The sequence below is a fragment of the Gopherus evgoodei genome, chromosome 3 (genome assembly GCF_007399415.2).
Source record: "Gopherus evgoodei ecotype Sinaloan lineage chromosome 3, rGopEvg1_v1.p, whole genome shotgun sequence".
In the NCBI taxonomy this organism is placed as follows: domain Eukaryota; kingdom Metazoa; phylum Chordata; order Testudines; family Testudinidae; genus Gopherus; species Gopherus evgoodei.
In genome coordinates, this window is record NC_044324.1 from 208733198 (window position 1) to 208758262 (window position 25065).

At 45.2% G+C, this 25065-nt stretch overlaps 2 protein-coding genes across 2 annotated transcripts in view; one reads left to right on the plus strand and one right to left on the minus strand.

The window, feature by feature from the left end:
• Window positions 1-437: 437 nt before the first annotated feature.
• Window positions 438-6571, minus strand: LGALSL (galectin like). Its single transcript, XM_030557908.1, has 5 exons — window positions 6411-6571; window positions 5668-5739; window positions 5459-5547; window positions 4854-5031; window positions 438-2212 (listed from the first exon to the last, which is right to left on the minus strand). Exons 1-5 carry the CDS (start codon window positions 6441-6443, stop codon window positions 2069-2071), a joined length of 516 nt encoding a protein of 171 aa, XP_030413768.1. The 5' UTR covers window positions 6444-6571; the 3' UTR covers window positions 438-2068.
• LOC115649198 overlaps window positions 6179-25065 on the plus strand; it is a 58621-nt gene continuing 39734 nt past the window's right edge. The window contains exon 1 of the mRNA XM_030557907.1: window positions 6179-6266. The gene's annotated coding sequence lies outside the window, so the exon portion shown is untranslated. The remainder of the gene's footprint in view (window positions 6267-25065) is intronic.

The window sequence follows — 25065 nt, forward strand, 5'->3', positions numbered from 1 at the left end:
TCTGATTTAAAAGGGAGGGTGGTGCGGGGAGGGCAAAAATCACAGAAATTCAAAGATAAGGCTAAAACTCCATCTTTAATTTGCACTGTTTGGCTAGGGGCCCAATCCTGATCTCATTTGCATCAGCAAAACTCCACAGACTTTAGTAGAGCTACTTTTCATTTATATTAGTGTAAGTGAGATACAAATCAGGCCTCTATGTTTTTAGCTTATACGGCACCTCATCCAGAGGCCATTGAAGTCAACAGAAGGATTCCCGCTGATTTTAGTAAACTCTGGATCAGGGCCATAGTTGGAATTTTAGCTCACTGTCTAAGGCTTCCTGATTCAGGGCCAGATTAGCTCAAAGTGAAGACAAAATGAATTGACTGACAATTGGTGTTCTAGCTTTAACTCTGGCTGTTTCAGTTTTGGTTGGCTTAAACCAGATCTTTATCATAAATTTAACATAGTTCAGAGATTATTCTTCCTTTTTTTTTTTTTTTTTAAATGTTGTACTACAAAAAAAGGCTTCAAAATACATGTCTTAAAAAGTCCCTATAATACATTTTTATAAATTGTCTAAATAAATGTTTATGTTACTGACTAGAACATCTCAAAAAGACTTGTTGTAGTCCATTGTGTACATCCAAGGAAAAGTGTATGAAGTCCTAAAGAAACTATGAAAAGTTACCGTGTTCATTCGTAGTGTAGAGCAGCTACAGTGTTTAGAGAGCTATATTTATTATTTTAAAAGCTTTGGAAAAGTTATTCATGTGCAGTAGCTGATTTTCAAGTGCTAATAACTTGGCTGTCCACACACTATTTTCAATTTTAATACCAAAGACCAAATTCTGCCCTTCGATGCGAGCAGAGAATTTCCCACTTACCCCCAAAAGGCTAGCGCCCATTATGAACGGATGAGAACAGAATTAAATTCTGCAGACTAAGTTTCAAAAAGCACAATTAAACCTACAAACCTTCTATATAAGATTTTTTTTTAAATCGCTTTAGCTCAGACTTAACATTTACAGCAAAGTTATAAAGTCCTGAAAAACAGTCCATTGTGAATACATGAGCAGACCCCCTACCTTTCTGGGTCTAGAGGGCACAATTAGAATGTAACCGATCGTTCAGCAAGACACCTGTAGTGCTTCAATAATGATATGTCAAGTTTACCCAAAGAATCTAAGACATTTGTACATTCAAAATACGTATACTTTGCTGTTCTTAACTGTCAATAAAATCGTTCATTTTTACTAAGAATACATACAGAGATGAGTATAAATAAATAAACTACGAGTAAGCGTCAAAGTCTGTATTAACGTTCCATTGTGCAAAAACTTGTAACAATCTACATTCTATACAAAATACCCTGACTAAAATATACAAGCCAAATCCTGAAGCCCTTACTCAATTTTTGCACAGTCAACTCTTCCACTGGCATAAATCAGCCTAATTCCACTGAAGTTAATGGAACTATACTGATTAACATCAGCTGAGGATCTGCCCCTTTCTTCGGCAAAACTCATAGAAATCAATGAGAATTGTGCTCAGCTGAAGAACTGAAATTTTGATCATGAGTCATGACCCACTGAAGTCAATGGGAGTTTTGCCATTCATTTAAATGGAGACAGGATCAGGCCCTGGATAAGGATGTCAGCATTTGGCCCTGTGCTGTGCTACACTAATCCACTTCAGTGCAGAAACTATTTGAAAAAAAAAATGTTTTTTAAATCGTGGATCAATCGCTGGCTTTAGCACTTGTTTCAGAAATTGCCTCTCTCTGAGAAGGTTAATAGCTGCTGCAACTTATGACAAGTCTGTAAATCTTTCTGAATCCATTCTAATTTGATTATACTGCATGGAGGGGCTAGTCAGTCTGAAGAAAAATGGCTCAGTGTCTATAAATCAACAGCTTTCTTCAGTAGGATAAATATCCGTTCAATTCATCAACATATTCTTTACTGCACACAGGAAAGAAACAGTGATGCTTGCCTATGATAGTTGTGTCCAAACGCAGCTGTCACTGATCTTCCAGGCAGAAGATGGCACCTGAGCCAGTTTGGAATCCACAGTTTTCACTAGGTCAGCCAAGTTTAGTAAGACGAAGATCTCCATTTATCTTTATTGTGTCAATTGCTGACAGCGTTTCAATACGATGGTAAAAATCAAAAAGCTGATGTCCATCCACAAATACTCTAAAACGTGGGTGCTCACAAAGTATTTCAACCTGTAAAAAATAAAAAGGATGAACCAGGTTCACAGGGTAACTGGAGTGCTTCATTTCCCAGGGCACAAAATGTCACTCAATTATTCTTTACATGATAACTGTTGGCCATTTTATTACTGAAGTACCATGTACCAGTGAGGGCATCGTGGCCAAATTCTGCCTTCCATTACTCTCAGAGATCTGGAGTTACTTCACAGAGATCCTTGAGGTTACTCTGGATATACAGTAGTACAGTCAGAAGCATATTGGATCCCAGTCCTATTGTTCTGCGCACAAAAGTTCCACTGGGTTCAATGGCAGTTCCCAGTTTGGAATAATGGCAAAAAACAGGCCCCAGATGCTAAGTAACATGTAATTACAGAGGGATAGATCATGCCTCCAAGGTCACGTGTGGATTTCTACTCCCTCCCGTGCAGAATAAGAAGGGTAGTTGCTTCCACAGCACTGCCCCTCCCTTCGAAGGACTCTCTGGGTGTTGAAATTCATGACAGAGGAAGAAATTAGGGACAGGTTAAGCTGGAGCAGGTAGAGGATGGTACCACACTGGGTGTGCCTGGAGTCAGGGAAGGATGCACATCATTTCCCCCTACTGCCCTATGGAGACACCTTGAAAAAGTGCTGTAGCCTAGTGCTGTATCATCTGTTCTGCACAGCATTGTCCATGGTGACTACTCACATTTAAGGGAATCCCTAATCTAGCTGCAGTCAGAGGGAGTCACTGGTAACTAAGCTCCATCAGAGCCATATTGCCAGGAAGCAAGGATGTGAGATTGCTGGGGGCACAGAGTGGGTCCATATGATCCTGACCATAACAGATCCCTGGAGATCCTCGAGATATGGTCTAATTGTAATTTTTAAAGGTTAATAGGAGCAAACAAAGCACCCTCAGGCTTTCTGGGGCCTTGTGCAAAATCAGACAGGCAGTGCCTGAAGCATGCTTCCATAGCCTACCCTGTGTGGAAGACTGTTAGCTTTTCGGATTGGAGGATGATTATCTTAGGGCAGGAAGGTTTAGGCGGATTTGTTATGGGGGTCAAAGAGGCTTTATTACTAGGGAGAGGGGTGAGGCTTTTTCTGGGTTAGCTGCACGGAGAAGGCCGCCTGCCTGCCTTTCTTCTCTTTGCACTTTGAGGTTGCTGAGAGCAAGGCCCTGTGCAGAGGCACCCTTTGTTGGCCGTGATTAGCGAAGATGTCTTCATATAATCATAAAAATTAGAGATGGGAAAGGATATTAGGTCAATCCAGTCCATCTCCCTGCCAGTGCAAGATTGTTCCTTAGATATCACTTTCAAACTGCTACATCTTTACATTGTATAAGATTTAACTCCAGGGGACAGAATTACTAATGATACACACACACACACACCCCTCCACCTCGATATAACGCTGTCCTTGGGAGCCAAAAAATCCTACCGCGTTATAGGTGAAACCGTGTTATATTAAACTTGCTTTGACCCACTGCAGTACGCAGCTCCACCCCCTCAGAGTACAGCTTTACTGCGTTATATACAAATTTGTGTTATATCAGATGGCGTTATATCGAGGTAGCAGTGTATATTTTATATATATATTTTTAATCTATTAACACAATGGGCCAAAATCAACCCTGGAGTAACTCCATTGGGGACAAACAGTTACACCAAGGCTGAATAAAGCCCTCTTTAACTATAAAAATTACAAACACTATGTCCACTATGATTTTATAACCTGTATGGGAAAATATTCTATAGCTGCAAGTATGAGTGTACCTATTGGGTTTCTGGGTGCAAGTATGAGTGTAGCGGGTTGGTTACCTGCTTCTGCCCTGAGGGGTTTAAAAGCAGCCCTGGAGAGGGCTGCAGCTCTAAAAGCTGGGCTGAAGGGGGAAGCAGCCGCAGCTGGGCCACACCCCAAGCAGGCCACAGCTGGCCTGTATAAAAAGGCTGGGAGCCAGGAGCCCAAACAGTCTCTCTCTGTCTGTAGAGAGAGAAGGGCCTGGCTGCAAGGAGCTAGAGACAGAGTACCTGAGTGGAACAGGGCTGGGGAAAAGGCAGAGCAGCTGGGGAGCTCCAGCCTGGAAAGCCCCAGGCTGCGGCCTAGTAGAAGGCACCAGGTACTGGGGTTGCAGAGGGCAGCCCAAGGGGTAGGCAAAGGCAACAGGTCCAAACCCCTTTGCCTATGATGAGTGGCTGATACTGCAATCTGCCCCAGTGAACGGGGGCTAGATGGAGACTAGGCAGTAGCCAAAATTGAGGCAAAGTGAGGATAGTGGGTTGAGGGTTCCCCAGGGAGGGGAGACCCAGATTGGTGGGGTACTGCCTGGGGGCAGCACTCCAGTTAAAAGGGCACTGGGGTCCAGGGAGAGACACGGGGCCAAGAGGATAGGCAGATCACTGGCCCCCAGAGGGTGCGCCTGGCAGGAAAGAGAGCTAATTCTCGAGGACAACCAGCAGGAGGCGCCACAGGGGTGAGTCTGCATGTTTACAATGAGCATATGCATGAATACCTACAACTGCTGAGCAGTACCTTAATGCCTTTAGGTCTGTTAGTTGTTACCGCAACAGAGGAAATTCTTGTACCTTAATGTGATTTCTGAACATGCACACGCATCAAGTAACACCTTGTCAAAGATGAAGTATATTCTTCTGCTGGTGGTACTCACCCTAAATGGCTGGTCTGGAATAAATGGAAAGTAAGGAATTGATGACTGTTCTTCGCCCCATTCGCCAGATATACAAGAGTTTCTGAGGAACTGTTTGTCTGTAAATACAGCTTTCAGTTCAATGGCTACATCTGCAGGAGGATCTTCTGATTCCCCACATGTCAGACTGATGTCAAAGCTGAAATAGGAATAAAACTGCTCTCACTTGGCAAGAAAGAAGCAAACAAATCCAAAATGCAGCACGCCTAATTTCTAAGCTTATTCAACAAGCAAATCTGAACTGGTAATGGGAAATAGCTAGTCCCCAAAGTTGAGAAAGGGACCGTGACACAACATACAATCTGCTCTTGTATTAAACTGTGGCCTCCTTTAAAATGTTGGGAAACAACGATCCTTTAAGAAATGCCCCCTCTATAGGTCAAAGGAGAAATCAGCACTCTAGAATCTCTGATTAAAAATAGCTGTCTGCAGGAAATGATGGATGTTTTGGGGCAAATTCTTGTCATGGGAAGGTAGTACTTTCTTGGAGCTCTTCGTTGGGAAAATGCAGACAGGACTGGAGCAGCCCTGCCAACCAGAAGCAAGCTCTGCCTCTGTGTTATTACCTCTCGGGATTGAGATCCACCATGCCCATAACTAAGATCTTCTTTCCTGGCCTCATTCCTCCTTTGATGTGTCCACAAAATGGGACGATCTGGAAAAGAACAGCAGGGAATCAGAGGGAGGAACCCTCAAGCTGGAGACAGACTGAGCCAAATCCAGACCACAAGCACAATTATAGGAAAGGGAGGGGTAGCAAGTCAAAGTCATTTACCAGCCGTGGAAAATACACATCTGCTTGCACTGGCGATCCCAAGGAGTTGTTTAAATGCCCGTCCTCTATTTTCTAAAGACAAAACAAACACACACTGAGACAGAGAAACCACTGCTCCTTCTGTGCGTTTATCACCGAGCCTGCCTGTGATTGGGACGGTCTGCGGCAAACAACAGCTGGGGGAGGTCTCTCTGCCGCCTGCCAATTTAATTTCAAGTCACCTCCTCGATATGGTCCATATTCCGAACTCCTTTGCAAAACAAAGGGTGTTTCCTGCTCTCCGAGGGTGCTTCTGTTAACTTCCCCGGGAGTATTCAGGCTCCAATTCAAAAGCCAGACGTCGAGCCCAGGCAATATTTAGCTACACACATAGTCTTTCCCCCGACCCTCTCCCCGCCCCTACCAATGTCCAGCTGCACAGACACACCAGTATCTTCCACCTGGCGGGGGAGGGGGAGAGCCACACAAGGGGGTGGGTTGCTTCCCCCCATTCAGCCGCCGCATCCTCCCTGACCGTAACACACCCATAAGCCGCAGCCAGCCGGGCCGGTTCACCGCAGGGGCGTTGCTGCTGCTGCAGCCGCCGGTGCTGCTAACAGGTACGCTGGAGACGCGGCGGCCGCTGCCCGGAGCGGCGCTAGACGCCCAGCGGCTCAGTCCCGGGGGTGGGGGCTCTGCATGGCCCCAGGAGCAGGGCCGTGTCGTCCCCCACCCCGGCAGCAGGCAGGAAACGGGGCACTTACCAGCGCGTCCCTCTTCGCCACTGATCCCGCCATCTTGTTGAATCGGTGCAGTTGTGAAGGCGCAGGCGGCCGGTGCGGGGCTGGATCAGCGGGAAGGGGGAGGGAGCGGGACGGGGCTCAGAGGCGCTGCTCCGCGCAGGGCTGGGCGCTGACCCGGCCGGGCGAGGGGGCGGGGGCTCGGCGCTGGACCCGGAGCCCGCCGGCTCGCGTGCAGCCAGACAGGCTGCTGCTGCTGCTGCTGCTGCTGCCGCAGCGGCAGGGGAGGTGGCAGCAGCGAAGGCTGCGCCGCCTCGCCAGGCAGGCGGCATATAAAGCCCTGCCCCGGCCGTGGGCAGCCCGGGGCAGGGGCCGGGTGGCGGCTCGGCGAGGCTGTTGCAGCGTGTTCCACTTGCAGCTCCTTTGAGGCGGAGAGGAGGGGGCCGGGGCAGCGCCGCCAACGGGGAAGCGGAGGCGAGCAGCTGAGAGCCAGCGCCAGGCTCCGGGGGCGGCGATTCACAGGCCTCCTGCCTAGGAGAAGGGTCCCACGGAGAAGGGGCGCTTGGCTCAGCGCCTCAGGAAGAGAGGGGCCTGGATTTCACAAGCTCCAGCAGTCAGGGATGGGGGCCCCAAAACATCTCCTTTGTCACCTGGGCTGCTCCCAAAGCAAGACCCCGAATCTAAACACCCTCCAGCCTGCTGTGTTCCACCTCTCTCAGCCTGGGGTTGGACCAGACGTTTGCAAATAGCCCCTGTATTTATAATGGGCCAAATCAAAAGTCCAGACTCAAATGCCCCTCAAGCTTCGGACTCTTGTAAGCTGGGATTCAGATGTTGTGGCTTCTGCCACCCTGAAGATCTCTGCTCCTTCCTGCTGGAGACACAGCTCTGCTTCCATCACATTCCCTGCTGCCAAGAGTTCTTTGCTCCAGAGAGACACCAAGAGCCAGCTTTTCATTTGCTAGACCCCAAGCTTCCTGAGAAGGGTGTACTGCGTCATGAGTTGTCCCCTTTCTAGTTCCCCTAGCACCGGGGGGGGGCAAACTTTTTGGCCCAAGTGCCACATCTGAGTATAGAAATTGTATGGCAGGCCATGAATGCTCACGATATTGGGGTGTGGGAGGGAGTGAGGACTCGGTGGGTATAGACTCTGAGATAGGGATGAGGGGTTTGGGGTGTAGGAGGGTGCTTTAGGTTGAGACTGAGGGGTTTGGAGGGCAGGAGGGGGCTCCGGGCTGGGATCAAGGGGTTTGGACGGTGGGAGCGGGATCAGGGTTGGGGTAAGGGATTGGGGTGCAGGAGGGGCTCAGGGGTGCAGGCTCCAGGCAGTGCTTACCTCAAGCAGCTCCTGGAAGCAGTGGCATCTCCCCCCTTTGGCTCCTATGCAGACGCACAGCCAGGTGGCTCTGCTATGCGCCGCCCCATCTGCAGGCACTGTCCCTGTAGCTCCCATTGGCTGCGGTTCCCAGCCAATGGGAGTTGCAGGGGCAGTGTGCGGAGCAGAGCCCCCTGGCTGCCCACCTACATGTCGGAGCCAGAAGGGGGACATGCCGTTGCTTCGGGGAGCGGCCCACAACCCTGCTCCCCAACTTGAACACTGGAGTGGGGCAAACCCCAGACCCTGCTCCCCAGTGGGAGCTTGAGGGCTGGATTAAAATGGCCGATGGGCTGGATCTGGCCCTCAGACCGTAGTTTGCCCACCACTGCCCTAGCAGAAGAGGTTCTGGTGAGTGACCAGCTGTTCTCTCTCAGTCTGGTCATGCTGCTGAAGGAGAAGATACGCTCTGTGCCTGGTTGTAGAGCTTTGAAGTCAGCAAGACCTCAAGTGCTTGCTTCTTTCTTGCTTTGCTTGTACCTAGAGCTGGGCCCTGAATCGGCTCCCAAGGTGTCAGGGCAGGGGGATTTGAAGATGAGGTTTCTGAAAATCAGGAGCAGTTGAGCTGGAGAGCTGTTCATTGTGTTTGAACAGTTTGATTCATTTTATTTTAAAATTGTTGCCTTCACAGTTGAGTGGCTTGGGATGGGGAAAGAAAGGAGGTCACGGAGTCATCAGACACTTCTAATGGTCCCACTCCATCCAGGGACAGAACCCTGGCCCTCTAAATATCCGTTTCTTCAGAGAGGGATATTCTAATAGCGGTGACAGACATTTCCCTGCCTTTTCTACCATCCCACATTTTTGGCAGCAGTCTTGCTTCCATGGAAGTCAGAGTTTAAGGAACTGGTTTTGACACTGCTACAGTGTCATTAGGCCTTTTTCTGATACAGATTTACGTATATTTTGTTTACTTTTATACTGATTTTTTGGGGGTGGTATTTTTCTACTTGATTCAGAGTTATTCTGAGATCCACTGTGCCTATGTAAAGGTGCATCCCCGAAAAACAAATGTCTATTGCTACATTTATTTACATTTTACAGTCAATGGCTTTAAGTAATTTCATATATTAAGGGCCTGATCTTTCATCTCTTACTGAGGCAAAACTCTCATTGAATGGTAGTGAGATCTGCAGTATCAGGCCCTCGGTATGTATTTGCTGCTACAGAGTATTAGGTAATATACTAGTCTCTTGCCTATGTCATATAGCAAGTGTTTTGAATTTTTCCCTACAAACATTCTAATGACATAAGCTATTGAGTGAATCAATAGGGTGTTTATTGCTCATTACAGAGGCCCAAAGACTAGCTAACACCTACTCACTTGGAGAGTTCTTGCTTAGATGGTGCAATAGGGAATCCTAGCTCCACAAAATAAAATCTCTTGAACCCATTCTGCTCTCGGTCACACTAGTACAAAACTGCTGAAGTCAAGGAGACCTTAATGATGCTGCACCCGTGTGAATGAGAGAATAACAAAGCACCTCTGGCTAAGGAAATCACAGCTCTTAGTGCCTTGTGACTGTTAGAATTCACTATATTTATCACAAAATGATTGATTTTCTATTTGGGACAGTGTGGTAACTGCATTATTCATGAGCTCAGTGTTCTACTGGGATTTAAAGAGCCCCCTCCCCCGCCCCTGCTGCTAGGATTTGGTGACATGAATGTGGACAGATGAACATAATTTCTGCAGGGACCATAATGAGCAGCGTGGCATAGTGGAATGAGGATGGGACTTTTTCCTGTTCTGTTCAGATTCTTATGCCACTCCCATTATCATGGTCTCAGACTGCCAGACTTGCGGTCAGGAGACCTGACTTCTGATTTTGGCTGGACTGTGTGGCCTTGGGCAAGTCACTTCACTTCTCTATGCCTCAGCTTTCCCATCTGTAAAACTGGGTTGTTAGCACTTACCTCCCTCTCCTCCTCACAAAGGTGTTATTAAGATTAATTAGTTGCAGTTTGTGAAGTGTGGAGTGAGCACGTAGTTGTACTATTATCTGGGTTTTAGATACCGTAGTGAGAGGCCCCTATGAAATAAAGTGGCTGGATAATAATATTCACTCTGTCTAAATCTTCATTCACATCAAAATATCAAGATTCTATTGGGCACAAGCAAATGTTGTGAAAATATTAAATTATTGGACCACATTTTTCAATAATGGCTGATGATTTGGGGGTGCTTTACTTTCTGAATGCCCAGTTTCAGACTTCTTGGGCTTGATTGTCAGACATCCTTAGCACCTGCAGTCCACAGCAGGCGCTCAGCACTGCTGAACTTCACACTCACGGTTTCCTGAGTGGGGCTGGCACAAATTGGGGTAAAGATTCAGGAAGTCATAATGGGCCCAGTCTCAGTGCAGGAGCAAATCTGGGCTGGTTTGTTCAGCTATGGGCATTCACCGCTTGGGAAAAACACTTTCCTCAAATCATGTTAGGAAATTGAACTCGTAAACAGTTCAGTAACATGGTGCCATCATATATTAAAAATTATTGGCTTTGTGGTAAGTTTAGTGCATTTGAATAATCACAAGATACTCACAAAGAGGATTTTCTAAGTGGAAGGTAGTTTATTGGTTTTGTCAGTCCATCTACGACGCCAGTCTGTGCTCTCAGTTATGCTAATGCAGCCACACTGACTCCATTAGGGTTTGTACCAGTCTAACTAAGAGCAGAATTTGCTCTGAGGGTTTTAATTTTGTTTAACGGAGCAGGGACTCGTATTCAGCCATACACTGTGCTTTAGGAGCTCTTTTGTGAAATATTTCACCCCCTTCCATCTTGCTCTCATTGTAGAGGAACCCTCCCCCCCATCCCTTGTAGAGGGAGACCCTTTAAAAAGATTTGAGGTAGCTGACTTAAAATCATATAGGCAAATCCTTCAGGCGAAACGTTAAAAGGGGTCAGCTGTAGCAGGAAGCATGGTCATTATTACAACTTTTAAAAAAAATTAAACTAAATCTTTCATTCCTGTATAATTAAATAATAAAAATGTGGCCCTTCTAGCTTCTTTGCACTACATTTGTTTTGGCTTGTTTACAGAAGCTAGAATAAATGTCTCATTTGTTCTCTCGGGCCTGGAAGGATTTGGTTTAAACAACGTGCACTGTGAGGTGGTAATGAAGGAGCAAATTCCTTACGTTTTAGGTGGAAGGAAAGGACACGACAATCTGTGCCTTTTGCTTTCTATCCCATGTTCTCCTCCCCTACACAGTGGCCCATGCAAACTTTGAAAGGCATGCTTCATGCTACCCACAGGGCCAGCGTGGGACTGTGCCAGGTGAGGGAGCCACACAAAAACCTCACCACCTTCTGCTGCCAGGGGAAGGTCCAGCCCTGTTCCTCCCTCTGAGGAGCAAGACACCAGAGGGAGCAGGGAGGAGGCAGGATTCTGGTTTAGCCTCACCCTCTACATCAGCCCTTCTGGTCAGCCCAGCAGAGGAGCTATATGCTCCAGGCTTGTGATCCACTTGGGCACACAAAGAAGTCCTACATTCGAGCGTGGTTGCTTGAGAAATGACCTCCCTGCAGCTTGTTCTGGAATCATGTAGCTCCCCCTCTACACAGGGCTGTGGTGTAGACACTGCAGTCGAGCCCACAATGTTCTTCAGTAAAGAGAACTCTTGAGCTGAGTCTGCTCCCCTTACATGAGCAGCTCCATTAACTCCTCTGCGGAAAAGGACCCTAGCAGATGTGTGGACAGACCCTTGTGACTGTGTGCAGCCCCACTGGAGTCAGTGAAGCTCTGCGCAGACACAAGGGTCTGACCTCACAGACCTGATTGCAAACCAGGGGCTAGGTGAGCGGTATCTGGCCCCAAACTAGCTACTGCACAGAGAAGTGAGTATTGAATCCTTCACCAGTAGGCGTGAAAGCCAGGCAGGAAGTGGCATGGTGGGAACAAAACTGAGGAACATTTCTCATCCCTTCACCCAGGCAACAAGGCCATTGCTGGGGGCCTGTAAACCCCGCACATCTCAAGTGCTACTCCCCTGAGGGATTTCAAGAGGTGTATCTCATTTTTAGTTGTCCTTCACCGAAAAGGAATGCAGCATGATTACAGTTTTGGTGTGGCATAATTACCCTGCGTTTCTCACCTCATTACATCTGACATGGCTATGTTCATTTACAGGTTTATAGACTGACTCGTCTTGCCACCGTGGGTTTATGAAATTGCTGTCAAGATGTGAGGTGTATGCCGGTTTCATGGAAGCTTTGCCTGGTTTCAGGGTGGAAAGAAACTAGGGTCCATATTTAGTAGCAAGCTGGAGTGCCTGAGCAATGAGTAAGCAGATGCAGGAGAAAGTATAGCTACAAGTTCTACTCATATAAGCAAACTGTGGCTGGAGCCAAACTTTTTAATCGTGTTTTGCATGTGAATGAGTTCAGAAGAATGACAGTAAGGCTCTCATGGTATCATTAAACATCTGTCAGGGTCCCTGGCTTTTCATCCCCAGCTTTGTAACTCAGCCGTTGTAAATCATATGGGGCTGGAACCTGCTACCTGACAGAGGTTTGACAGACCGTCTATAATTCTGTGTAATTTGTCTGTGCTGGTGTGCCAGTTGGGAGAAGGGTAAAAGGTACTTTCCTTTCTCTTTGTGCACAGATTGGAACCAGTCGCAGCTCCTGTGTGCAGCGTGTACAAGGAGTCCATAGCACTAGCATTGCCACAGTGCTAGACTTCCAAAAGTGGGAGGGGTTTGTTGGGGATGAGTCTTTGGTCTTGACTTCTAATAATGAAGGATGTCATGCCAAGACTGGCTTTTCCTAGAGGATATGGGTCCCAACTTTTCCATACTATGTGGTGGTTGTTGCTGGGGAAAATGTTCCCATTAATCCTGGCTGCACTATAAGAATGGCCATACTGGGTTAGACCAATGGTCCATTTAGCCCAGTATCCTGTTTTCTGACAACGGCCAATGCCAGGTATCCCAAAGGGAATGAACAGAACTGGTAATCATCAAGTAATCCATCCCCTGTTGCCCATTCCCAGCTTCTGGCAAACAGAGGCTAGGGATATCATCCCTGCCCATCCTGGCTAATAGCCATTGATGGACCTGTCCTCCAGGAATTTATCTAATTCCTTTTTGAACCCTGTTATAGTCTAGGCCTTCACAATACCCTCTGGCAAAGAGTTCTACAGACCAACTGCGTGTTGTGTGAAAAAATACTTCCTTTTGTTTGTTTTAAACCTGCTGCCTATTAATTTCATTTGGTCACCCCTAGTTCTTGTGTTACGAAAGAGAGTAAATAACTCTTCCTTGTTTACTTTCTCCACACCAGTCATGATTTTATAGACCTCGGTCATATCCCCCCTTAGTCGTCTCTTTTCCAAGATGAAAAGTTCCAGTTTTATTAATCTCTCCTCATATGGCAGCCGTTCCATACACCTAATCATTTTTGTTGCCCTTTTCTGAACCTTTTCCAATTCCAGTATATATTTTTTGAGATAGGACGACCACATCTGCTTGCAGTATTCAAGATGTGGGCATACCATGGATTTATATAGATATTTTCTGTTTTCTTATCTATCCCTTTCTTAAAGATTCCCAACATTCTGTTTGCTTCTTTGACTGCCAATGCACATTGAGTGGATGTTTCCAGAGAACTATCTACAATGACTCCAAGATCTCTTTCTTGAGTGGTAACAGCTAATTTAGACCCCATCATTTTATATGTATAGTTGGGATTATGTTTTCCAATGTGCTTTACTTTGCATTTATCAACACTGAATTTCATCTGCCATTTTGTTGCCCAGTCACCTAGTTTTGTGAGATCCTTTTGTAGCGCCTCACAGTCTGCCTGGGACTTAACTATCTTGAGTAGATTTGTATCATCTGCACATTTTGCCACCTCACTGTTTACCCATTTTTCCAGATCATTTATGAATATGTTGAATAGGATTGGTCCCAGAACAAAACTGACTATTTATTCCTACCCTTTGTTTCCTATCTTTTAACCAGTTACTGATCCATGAGAGGACCTTCCCTCTTATCCCATGATAGCTTACTTTACTTAAGAGCCTTTGGTGAGGGACCTTGTTGAAGGCTTTCTGAAAATCTAAGTACAATATATCTGCTGGATCCCCCTCATCCACATGCATCTTGACCGCCTCAGAGAATTCTATAGATTGGTGAGGCATGATTTCCCTTTACAAAAACCATGTTGACTCTTCCCCAACAAATTGTGTTCATCTACGTGTCTGACAATTTTGTTTTTTTACTATAGTTTCAACCAGTTTGCCCGGTACTGAAGTCAGGCTCGCTGGCCTGTAATTTCTCTGGAGCCCTTTTTAAAAATTGGCATCACAGTAGCTATCCTCCAATCATTTGGTACAGAAGCTGATTTAAATTACAGTAGTAGCTCTGCAATTTCACATTTGAATTCCTTCAGAACTCTTGGGTGAATACCATCTGGTCCTGGTGACTTATTACTGTTTAGTTTATCAACTTTGTTCCAAAACCTCGTCTAATGACACCTCAGTCTGGGACAGTTCCTCAGATTTGTCACCTAAAAGGAATGGCTCAGGTGTGGGAATCTCCCTCACATCCTCAGCTGTGAAGATGAATGCAAATAATTCATTTTGTTTCTCCGCAATGGCCTTATTGTCCTTGAGTGTTCCTTTAGCATCTCTGGTTGTTTAGCAGGCTTCCTGCTTTTGATAAATACTTAATAAATTTTTTGCTATTACTTTTTGAGTGTTTGACTAGCTGTTCTTCAAATTCTTTTTTGGCCTTCCTAATTATATTTTTACACTTCATTTGCCAGAGTTTATGCTCTTTTCTGTTTTCCTCACTAGGATTTAACTTCCACTTTTTAAAGGATGCATTTTTGCCTCTCAGTGCTTCTTTTATTTTGTTGTTTAGCCACAGTAGCACTTTTTTGGTTCTCTTACTATGTTTTTTTAATTTGGGGTGTACATTTAAGTTCTGCCTCTATTATGGTGTCTTTAAAAACTTTCCATGCAGCTTGCAGGGATTTCACTTTTGGCATCGTACCTTTTAATTTCTGTTTAACTAACCTCCTCATTTTTGTGTAGTCCTCCTTTCTGAAATTAAATGCTACAGTGTTGGGCTGCTGTTAAATTTGTTAAATTTAATTTATATTATGGTCACTGTTACCAAGCGGTCTAGCTATATTCACCCCTTGGACCAGATCCTGTGCTTCACTTAGGACTAAATCAAGAAATTGCTTCTCCTCTTTTGAGTTCTGGGGCTAGCTGCTCCAAGAAGCAGTCATTTAAGGTGTCAAGAAACCTTATCTCTGCATCCCATCCTGAGGTGAATGTACCCTGTCAATATGGGGATAGTTGAAATCTCCTATTATTATTGAGTTTTTTATTTGAATAGCCTCTCTAAACTCCCTGCGCATTTCACAGTCACCATCACCATCCTGATCAGGTAGTCAGTAGTATATCCTTACTGCTATATTCTTATGATTAGAGAATGGAATTACTATTCATAGAGTTGCTATGGTACAGTTTGGTTCATTTAAGATTTTATTTAATTCTACAATATCTTTCACATATAGTGCCACTCCCCAACCAGCACAATTTCTTCCATCCTTCCAGTATATTTTGTACCCAGGTATTACTGTGTCCCATTGATTATCCTCATTCCACCAAGTTTCTGTGAAGCCTGTTATATCAATATCCTCATTTATACCAGACATTCTAGCTCACCCATCTTATTATTTAGACTACTAACATTTGTATATAAGCACTTGTCACTTTTTAGCTGTCTGCCGTTACATGATGTAATTGAATAGGACTCTTTTTCATTTGACTGTTTCTCATTAGATCCTACCTGTATTTTATCATCTTCCATCCTCTCCTCCGTACTAGGACATAGAGAATCTTCCATTAATAGATTCTCCCCTAAGGGATGTCTCTGTCCGAAGTACATGCTCCTCCGCACCTGTTGGCTTTCCCCCAGCCCTTAGTTTAAAAACTGCTCTCTGACCATTTTAATTGTAAGTGCCAGCAATCTCCTTCCATTTTGGTTTAGGTGGAGCCCATCCTTCCTGTATAGGCTCCCCCTTTCCCAAAAGTTTCCCCAGTTCCTAATACATCTAACCCTCTTCTCCCTACAACGTTGCCTCATCCATGCACTGAGACCCTGCAGTTCTGCCTGTGTAACTGGCCCTGCGCGTGGAACTGGAAGCATTTCAGAGAATGCTACTGTGGAGGTCCTGGACTTCAATCTCTTACTTAGCAACATAAATTTGGCCTCCAGGACCTCGCTCCGTATGTCACTGGTACCTATATGTACCATGGCTACCAGCTCCTCCCCAGTACTACACATAAGTTTACTGAGATGTCTCAGGCATTTTCCTGTGGTTGCAGATCGCTTATCACACCTGTATGCAGAAAGTCATCACAGTCCCTGGAGGACACAACCCTCTCTAGGCCCTACCATGGCAGTGCAAACCCCCACCAGTTCTTATGCCCCCGTCAAAGTGCTGCTCAAATACAAACGCTGTCCTCTTGCACAGTACTTATTGAGGAGGCTGTTCCCACCTGTCATGCATTTGGATCTCATGGGATGTCCTTATTGCCAGCTGAGCCTAACCCCTGTCATTACTCATTCATCTACCCACATACACTCCAAAACAGTGGGATAATTAAGGAAGGGCAGCAACTGGCTTTGAGAGAGGAGTGGAAGATACTGCATCTCCCTCAGGGGCTTCGCATGTAAAAGACTTTCATGTATTAGGATAAACAGAAGAGTACCTGAGTACGCAATGTGGCATGGGTAATTAAGAGATTTGTTTCTAATGAGCTACTGAGTCAGCATCCATTGGTGATGCATTTGCTGTGTTCACAATGGTCAGTGAAAACTTCTTGCCTGGATCTTCACACAACGCACAGTCAACCTGTGGAAATCCTTGCCAGAGGATGTTGTGAAGGCCAATTCTATAACTGGATTCAAAAAAGAACTAGATAAGTTCATGGAGGATAGGTCCATCAGAGGCTAATAGCCAGGATGGGCAGGGATGGTATCCCTAGCCTCTGTTTGCCAGAAGCTGGGAATAGGGGACAGGGAATGGATCACTAGATGATTACCTGTTCTGTTCATTCCCTCTGGGGCACCTGGCATTGGCCACTGTCGGAAGACAGAATACGGGGCTAGATGGACCTTTGATCTGACCCAGTATGGCCGTTCTTATGATTACAAAAAGTCCTAAGTTCCTTTTTGGTAGGATTTCTGGTCTGTTGTAGCTAGCTTAGATTATAGGTCAGTTTGATGACCATTAGATCATCTAGTCTGACTTGCTGTATAACGCAGGCCATATCATTTCATTCACTTACTCCCGTACTGAGCCCAACAACTTGTCTTTGACTAAAGCATATCTTTCAGAAAGGCATCCAGTCTTGATCTGAAGACTTCAGGAGACGGAGAATCCACTGTGTACTGGTATGATAGGTATGGAAGACATCAAAACTATATGCATTTATATCATTATTGAGCAGAAGACTTGCCTTCAGTTCTTATTCACATGTATTCACGACACAGGAGGCGATGGAGGGGTGGTGGTGTCTGTGGGGGACTGTACATTGTTGTAAATTGGCTTAGCGTTTCGGTTTTCCACTGGAGCTGAATAGCATCAAGATGTTGCTACGGAAGGAGAATGTGTGCAATCGAAGGGGCCCGGAACCTAGCTCATTGCCTCGGGTCTTTCCTGTTGTACTGGTACCTCAGTGGAGTGTACTGGAATGAGCAATCCTGGTGTAGTGTTATACGGGGCCTGATTCTCCTTTCCCTTCACTGCTGTTGCTGTTATATTAGAGTTTGTTGACAGGGGATACTCAGGAAAGTTAATCTGCGTTAACTAAAGGTGTGAATTTACAGTGGATTAGTTAAACTGCATTAAATCCCTGTGTGGATACTGTCATTCAGAATTAAAGTGGCCTTAATTCAGTTTAGTTGAATTTACTTCCAAGGTGTAAAGATGGATGATAATGAGGCGCACCCAATATGAATTGCAGTACTGGGTCAGGCCCATGGTCCAGCCTGTCTCCTACAGTGTCCAGCACCAGCAGCATCATAGAAAACAACATTTGCTTCGATAAACGTCGTGTATAAATGTAGGCAGCATTGTAAGAGCTTGGATGTGAGCAGAACTACTCTTCCTCAGGACAGTGCTGGGTTCCCTAGCCTCTCCCTTCTGCATGTCATGGTTGAGGTGAATTGGGTAACTGACCTCTCCACACATCACATACCATTTGGTGTGTTCATAGACACACTCTCGCACACTCACCCCTACGCAATGCAATTGATGGAGCAGCAGAACAAACAGAACAGGACGGGTATTTAACATGACTGTGTATTGTCATGCGTTAATTGTTTTCCTTTCTGACAGACTGATGAAGGAGGCCAGGATCCACTCCAGCACCAGCTGTTTGTTTTTCATAATTGGCTGACATATTATTTATACAAAGTGTTTTATAATTTCAGATTAAAAGGATCATTTATTTCACTCTATGAACCTTTTCTTGTTGCTCACTGAAATGTTTTGGTATGAGTATCGCCTCGTGGGTTCACACTTGCCTCATGTGCATGGTGGAGAAATCAGCCCTCCAAAGCTCTCAGTGACTGGGACCAAACAAACTCCTATTTGAAGAGATGGGTCAGATGAATGAGTCATTTAACCACACATACTGTTAATCCCCAGTTAGGATACTCTTTGGTGTCCATTTGTATTGCAGAATATTTATAGATTGTGCGATGTGTTTATTAAACAGAAGGAGGCACCTTGAACCGAGAACTTGTGCATAAATGTAAGTCAGATATGGGATTAGCTATTTTTTTGAATAGCAGTCATGGACAGGAGGCTTTTGGATCTTCAAAGTCCTCCCACAGCCACATCCATAACCTCCAAATGCATAGGGTGGGCAGAAGTGATAGTTACAAAGATCTGATAAGAATCAGGATATCCATAGGTTGTGAACCATGTCTTTGTGACCTCAAGGCAGATTTATTGTACTGTGTTTTATTTGGAGCTTACTTTGAAAAACACTGTGTTGCCATCTCTCATGATTTTATCATTAGTCTCATGGTATTTGATCTCTTTTCTTAAGCCTCATCTCCTGGAGTCATGTTATTTCACGAGACTATCAGCTTTTATTTTTTTAATGTAAGTTTTTGGCCCTCATGGGTGTGGAGAAAAGCCTGAAAATGTGACTCCCGAATGGCACAGAAACCAGAAGGAAAATAAAAAGAACTCTTTTTTTTCATGATTTTTAAGCCAATCTCATAAATTTTTGTGGCCTGACTCATGAATTTTGAATGCCTGGGCTTGGCTGTCGCATTGCATCTGCTGTAGCACTTGGAAGCATGCCTGCTAACAAGCTTTTGCCCATAAAGCCCATGCTCCACAACTCTCATTGGCTGCCTTTTGTCCAATGAGTGTTCACAAAAAGGTCCTTGTACTTCTCAATACGGACATCGTGAATTACTGTAGGACCACTCTGCTAGAGAGAGACAACCTGTTGCTTTCTGTGTTCCTTTACAATAATTGGAAATGGCAGGACTGAAGCTCCTGGCAGCCCCCCAACATAAGCTCAAGGGTATTGTAGCTGCTTCTCCACTGAAGACCCATGTGTGTAGAATCTGCTTCTCACCAATAAATAGTGCATATTTATGGCATCTGGAGCTGGGCTCCAGCTGTGAGGTTTGGAGCTGCATCTGGCTGTGAATTTCCCCACCGTTCAGGGCTTTTCAGGTCCATGTCTAGGGTGGCACGGTACCTTCTCAGTCTCCCCAGACTCTGCTGCTTTTAGCCCTGGTGAGACAGGCTTGAGTAATCTGGTCCCCTTGGGACACAGGGGAAGTCTGTTCCTTTCCTCCACCAGTCATTTTTAGAGTATATTTCTCCCTTGTGGGAGAGAATACTGCCTCTCCTGGTGAGGCTCGCTGTCTTGCTGCTCCTAACCTTCTGGCAGTAAGGCTTCTCTTCTCCCCTCTTTCCTCCCAGGGGAGGGTTTAAAAAGGTCTCAGGCAGCCCTTAGTTGGAATCAGCTGATCCTAATTAACTTCAGGTAGCTCTCTCCCAGCTGATTCTAAGTGATACCTTGGCAGCCCCTTCTCAGCTGAACCTGATTGACCCGTAGTTACCCCCCAGTTGATAGGGAGGAGGCCTTTTAACCCTCTGAGACTGGTTTCTACCCCTCCCTTGTAGCTGTCTGTACTGAGTTTGTCACACTAGTGACATCTTGCTGAACAAGCCTCAGTACTTTTTTGTTACCATTGAGCTTTATCTGGGTGGGTGGTTATTTTATTAATAGATACTGGAAGCTGGGTTATTATTTGTTGTGCTAGGTTCGGACAATGAAGCCTTTTAAAAATGTTTGTCAGGTTTTTAGTTACATTTTGTGGGATGCCCAGTTGCCTTTGGCCTTAATACTAAAATATGGAGCTCTAAGAATTCCGCATTTTAATTCCTCCTCACCCTTCTCTCACACTCACTCATGCCCGTCACCCCAATCGGGGTATGGGCCGCCAACAACATATCTCCAGAGTCCTCTATCCTGGGCCATTCGTTCTAACTGGTTCCAGGTATAGCTCATTTTTTGCTGTCAGCCTGAAGGTCACGTCGCCAGGTGTTTCTTGGATGGCCTCTTTTCCGCTTGCCTTGAGGGTTCCACCGCAGTGCCTGTCTGGTGATGTTAGTTGGCTGCTTGTGTAGTGTATGTCCTATCCAACCCCACCTTCTCCTTCTGATTTCTTCCTCTGCTGGGAGTTGACGGGTCCTCTCCAAGAGGTGGATGTTACTGATGGTGTCTGGCCTGCGGATCTGGAGAATCCTTCTGAGGCAGCTATTTATGAAGGTCTAGATCTTCCTGATGATTGTTTTGGTTATCCTCCAGGTTTCAGCTCCATACCCTTGACACCTTTAAATTGCAATCGGAGGTTGCAACTGAAAAATGTGCAATGCTTCACAGCTAGCGGGACTTTGTCTAGAGTGGACGGAGACTCAGCTGGAGTCTGAGACTGGGCCTTGCTCTCCTAACTCACTTTGATGGATCTGAAAATTCCCCCCAACTCTTAACCTCCTCCTCAGCTTTACAGGCCACCACCACGGCCTCTGTTGACCACCATTCCTGTTGACAATGCAGCATAGTGCTACCTCAGATACAAGCCCTGGCCTAAAGTGTGGTTCTGCTTTGAAAAATGAGCACAGAAATAACATCCTGGGATTTCATGTTTATTGTCTCAGAGACTCCATTCCCAATGTGCTTTTCTCCCTATGACGGCCAGCCCTGCAAATTCAGCCTGGAATCTGGGAGTCAAGCTGGGTCTTTATGTCCTGCACATCATCATCAGTAGTAAAGGTTCTGTAGGATAAATTCAACTTCAGTTGCAGCTGTGCAACCCCACTGCTTCTCTTATCTTCCTAGGCTCTGCAAGGCTAGCAGGAGTGAAGGAACAGTAACTGAGTCATGGAAGATGGCAGCTGTGGCTCTGCTGGCACACAGGGAGTGTATATGTTGGGTATGAAAATGCCACATTTTCACAAGTAACCTGAGGATTCCACTCCAATGAAGCCAGGGATTCCATGGCCTAATGGAAAGCCCACTGAAGACAACGGGAGTCTTTCTACTGATTTCAGTGGGCTTTGGATCAGGCTCGCAAAGCATCTGGAGCAGGGCTGAGGAACTGGGCCAACATCTGTTAAGAAACTGAGTATTGCTGGATTTACCAGTGACTGTGTAAAACAGGTTTCTCTATATTTTAACATTTGGTTTTTGGTATTGAATTCTTTTATTTTCCTTCAATAATGTAGTGTTACAGCCTTATCTCAACTTAGGCTTAAAAAATTTTTTGGGTTTTCATTTTTTTATGATAAAAGTGAGTAAACAAAGAAGAAAAGGCAGCAACACAGAAACATATTATCCACTTATAACAATACTACTTAGCTATTATACAGCACTTTCTGTCATAGACTCATAGACTCATAGACTCTAGGACTGGAAGGGACCTCGAGAGGTCATTGAGCAGGACCTCAACTCATGGCAGGACCAAATACTGTCTAGACCATCCCTAATAGACATTTATCTAACCTACTCTTAAATATCTCCAGAGATGGAGATTCCACAACTTCCCTACGCAAGCTATTCCAGTGTTTAACGACCCTGACAGTTAGGAACTTTTTCCTAATGTCCAACCTAAATCTCCCTTGCTGCAGTTTAAGCCCATTGCTTCTTGTTCTATCATTGGAGGCTAAGGTGAACAAGTTTTCTCCCTCCTCCTGATGACACCCTTTTAGATACCTGAAAACTGCTATCATGTCCCCTCTCAGTCTTCTCTTTTCCAAACTAAACAAACCCAATTCCTTCAGCCTTCCTTCATTGGTCATGTTCTCAAGACCTTTAATCATTCTCGTTGCTCTTCTCTGGACCCTCTCCAGTTTCTCCACATCTTTCTTGAAATGCGGTGCCCAGAACTGGACACAATACTCCAGTTGAGGCCTAACCAGCGCAGAGTAAAGCGGAAGAATGACTTCTCGTGTCTTGTTTACAGCACCCCTGTTAATGCATCCCAGAATCACATTTGCTTTTTTTGCAACAGTATCACACTGTTGACTCATATTAAGCTTGTGGTCCACTATGACCTCTAGATCTCTTTCTGCCATACTCCTTCCTAGACAGTCTCCTCCCATTCTGTATGTGTGAAACTGATTGTTCCTTCCTAAGTGGAGCACTTTGCATTTGTCTTTATTGAACTTCATCCTGTTTACCTCAGACCATTTCTCCAATTTGTCCAGATCGTTTTGAATTTTGACCCTGTCCTCCAAAGCAGTTGCAATCCCTCCCAGTTTGGTATCGTCCGCAAACTTAATAAGCGTACTTTCTATGCCAACATCTAAATCGTTGATGAAGATATTGAACAGAGCCGGTCCCAAAACAGACCCCTGCGGAACCCCACTTGTTATACCTTTCCAGCAGGATTGGGAGCCATTAATAACTACTCTCTGAGTACGGTTATCCAGCGAGTTACGCACCCACCTTATAGTAGCCCCATCTAAATTGTACTTTCCTAGTTTGCCTATAAGAATATCATGCGAGACTGTATCAAATGCCTTACTAAAGTCTAGGTATATCACATCCACCGCTTCTCCCTTATCCACAAGGCTCGTTATCCTATCAAAGAAAGCTATCAGATTAGTTTGACATGATTTGTTCTTTACAAATCCATGCTGGCTATTCCCTATCACCTTACCACCTTCCAAGTGTTTGCAGATGATTTCTTTAATTATCTGCTCCATTATCTTCCCTGGCACAGAAGTTAAACTAACTGGTCTTTAGTTTCCTGGGTTGTTTTTATTTCCCTTTTTATAGATGGGCACTATATTTGCCCCCTTCCAGTCTTCTGGAATCTCCCCCGTCTCCCATGATTTCCCAAAGATAATAGCTAGAGGCTCAGATACCGCCTCAGTAGATGTCAAAGTGCTTTACAAAGGGGGTCAGTAGCATTATCTCCATTTTGCAGATGGGGAAACAGAGGCTCTGAGAGGTAAAGTAACTTGCTCAAGGTCACCCAACAGGCCAAGTTGATCACTGTGGGTGCTTCACTGATACCAGTGGTGAAGTGGAGTGGGAACAGCCTGGAATGCCACTCCAGTACGATTTCAGAAGGTTGCCAAAGTAGCAGCTCACATGCACTGCATGGAGGATGCCACTTTGCAGAGGACGGTGCTCCACCCTCCCCATTCTGGTAGCCTTGAGAATGGATGTAGGACTCTCCCACTGCTGATATCCATGTGCACTGGGTGGGGATGGTGCATACCCATGCATGTCTGTAAGAACTCAGGACTTTTCTAAAAGCTGCAAGCGGGAAGATTCTGCCCTGAGTGACACTTTACCATTGGCAATGCTGAAATGTCAGTAGTGATTCTGGGGGACCCAGCCTGCCCCTTGCTCCCCTGGCTCATGAAGCTGTGTGCTGGCCACCTCAACCACACCAGAGACAGATTGAACTACTGGGTCAGCAGGGGCAGGATGATGGATCATTGAGAGTGTTCACTGACTAAATTAGATCTCAGTGAGAGGCATTTATTTCTCCAGTGGGTGAGAGATCCCTAGATATATGGCTTATAAAATACGTTTGGGAATTCCTCATGGAGTGGTTTAAAAAAAAAAAAGAGGGTAAACTAACTAAAACTAAACTCCATATTCCCCAAATGAGAAGTGGGTAAACTCCGTTTACCCTTGACTGCACTATGGCTTAGGATAAAAAACATTATTAGTGTGTTTAGGAATCTTCTGTTGAACGTATTGGTTCAGTTGTGCATTGCTTAGATTTGAGGGTCACTCCCACCCAGAAGACTAATGGAGTTGGAACACAGATGGCAGCTTTGAGGTTTCATTCCCAGTGGCTAATGTCCCTGCACTACCCCCACAAAGTCAATTTATCCAAATATTCCTAAAAGAACCACCAAGCACCCAGTCCTGCAATTGATAGGGCACATTTTCAGCAGTCAGCCCATGCTTATCATTTGCAACAGTGGAGCCCATGTCATCAGGACACAGGGAACGTGTTTGTCCATACATGTTTGTGAGCAGTATTGAGTGTTCCTGGTAATTGCTTTGAAATGTATTGCAGCATAATTTTTTCATTAACTTTAAAATGCATTACCTGTCGCTTTCACTCGTCTGTTTCGCTTATCTCCTCAAACAAATATATCAAGAATTGGATAGCAGGGCAGGGACATGTTTGCATATTAACCCTGAAATGATGCACCACAAGAGAATCAGAATATTTTACCTAGCCGCAAGTCTGAGACCACTCTTAGATTTGGAAGTACTGGCAATACGGATGATGATGATAGTAATTAATAAGAATAATGTAACAGTTCAAGCAAATTCTTTTCATCCTGGCTGTTCAAGGAGTGAAGTCTAATGGTTAGAGCAGGGGACTGTGAGTCAAATAAAATGTTGATTCTAGGTTACTGGGGTTTTTTGGGGGGGAGGGGAGGTTGTTTTTGTTTTGCCAGACCTAGGCAAGGAGGATAATTTATATTTGTCTTCTCAGTCCATGCTTACTCACACAAGAAACATTCACTAACCATCTTATTTAGGGTGACCAGATGTCCCAATTTTATAGGGACGGTCCTGATTTTGGGGTCTTATATAGGCTTCTATTACCCCCCACCCCCATCCTGATTTTTCACACTTGCTGTCTGGTCACCCTAATCTTATTGGACCTGATATTTTTTGTGCTGTAGGCAGTGTAATAGACTAGGCTTTGGCTTTATATGTAAACAAAGTTGTCTATGAATACCCTATTTGCTGACATT

Bases quoted from the DNA above. Each gene is read 5' to 3' on its own strand.
- LGALSL (XM_030557908.1), bottom strand. From the start codon at position 6,443: ATGGCGGGATCAGTGGCGAAGAGGGACGCGCTG. The intron at 5,740-6,410 runs GTAAGTGCCCCG...TTTTGTCTTTAG, and splicing joins TGGCGAAGAGGGACGCGCTG to AAAATAGAGGACGGGCATTT. The intron at 5,548-5,667 runs GTAAATGACTTT...GTTCTTTTCCAG, and splicing joins ATGTGTATTTTCCACGGCTG to ATCGTCCCATTTTGTGGACA.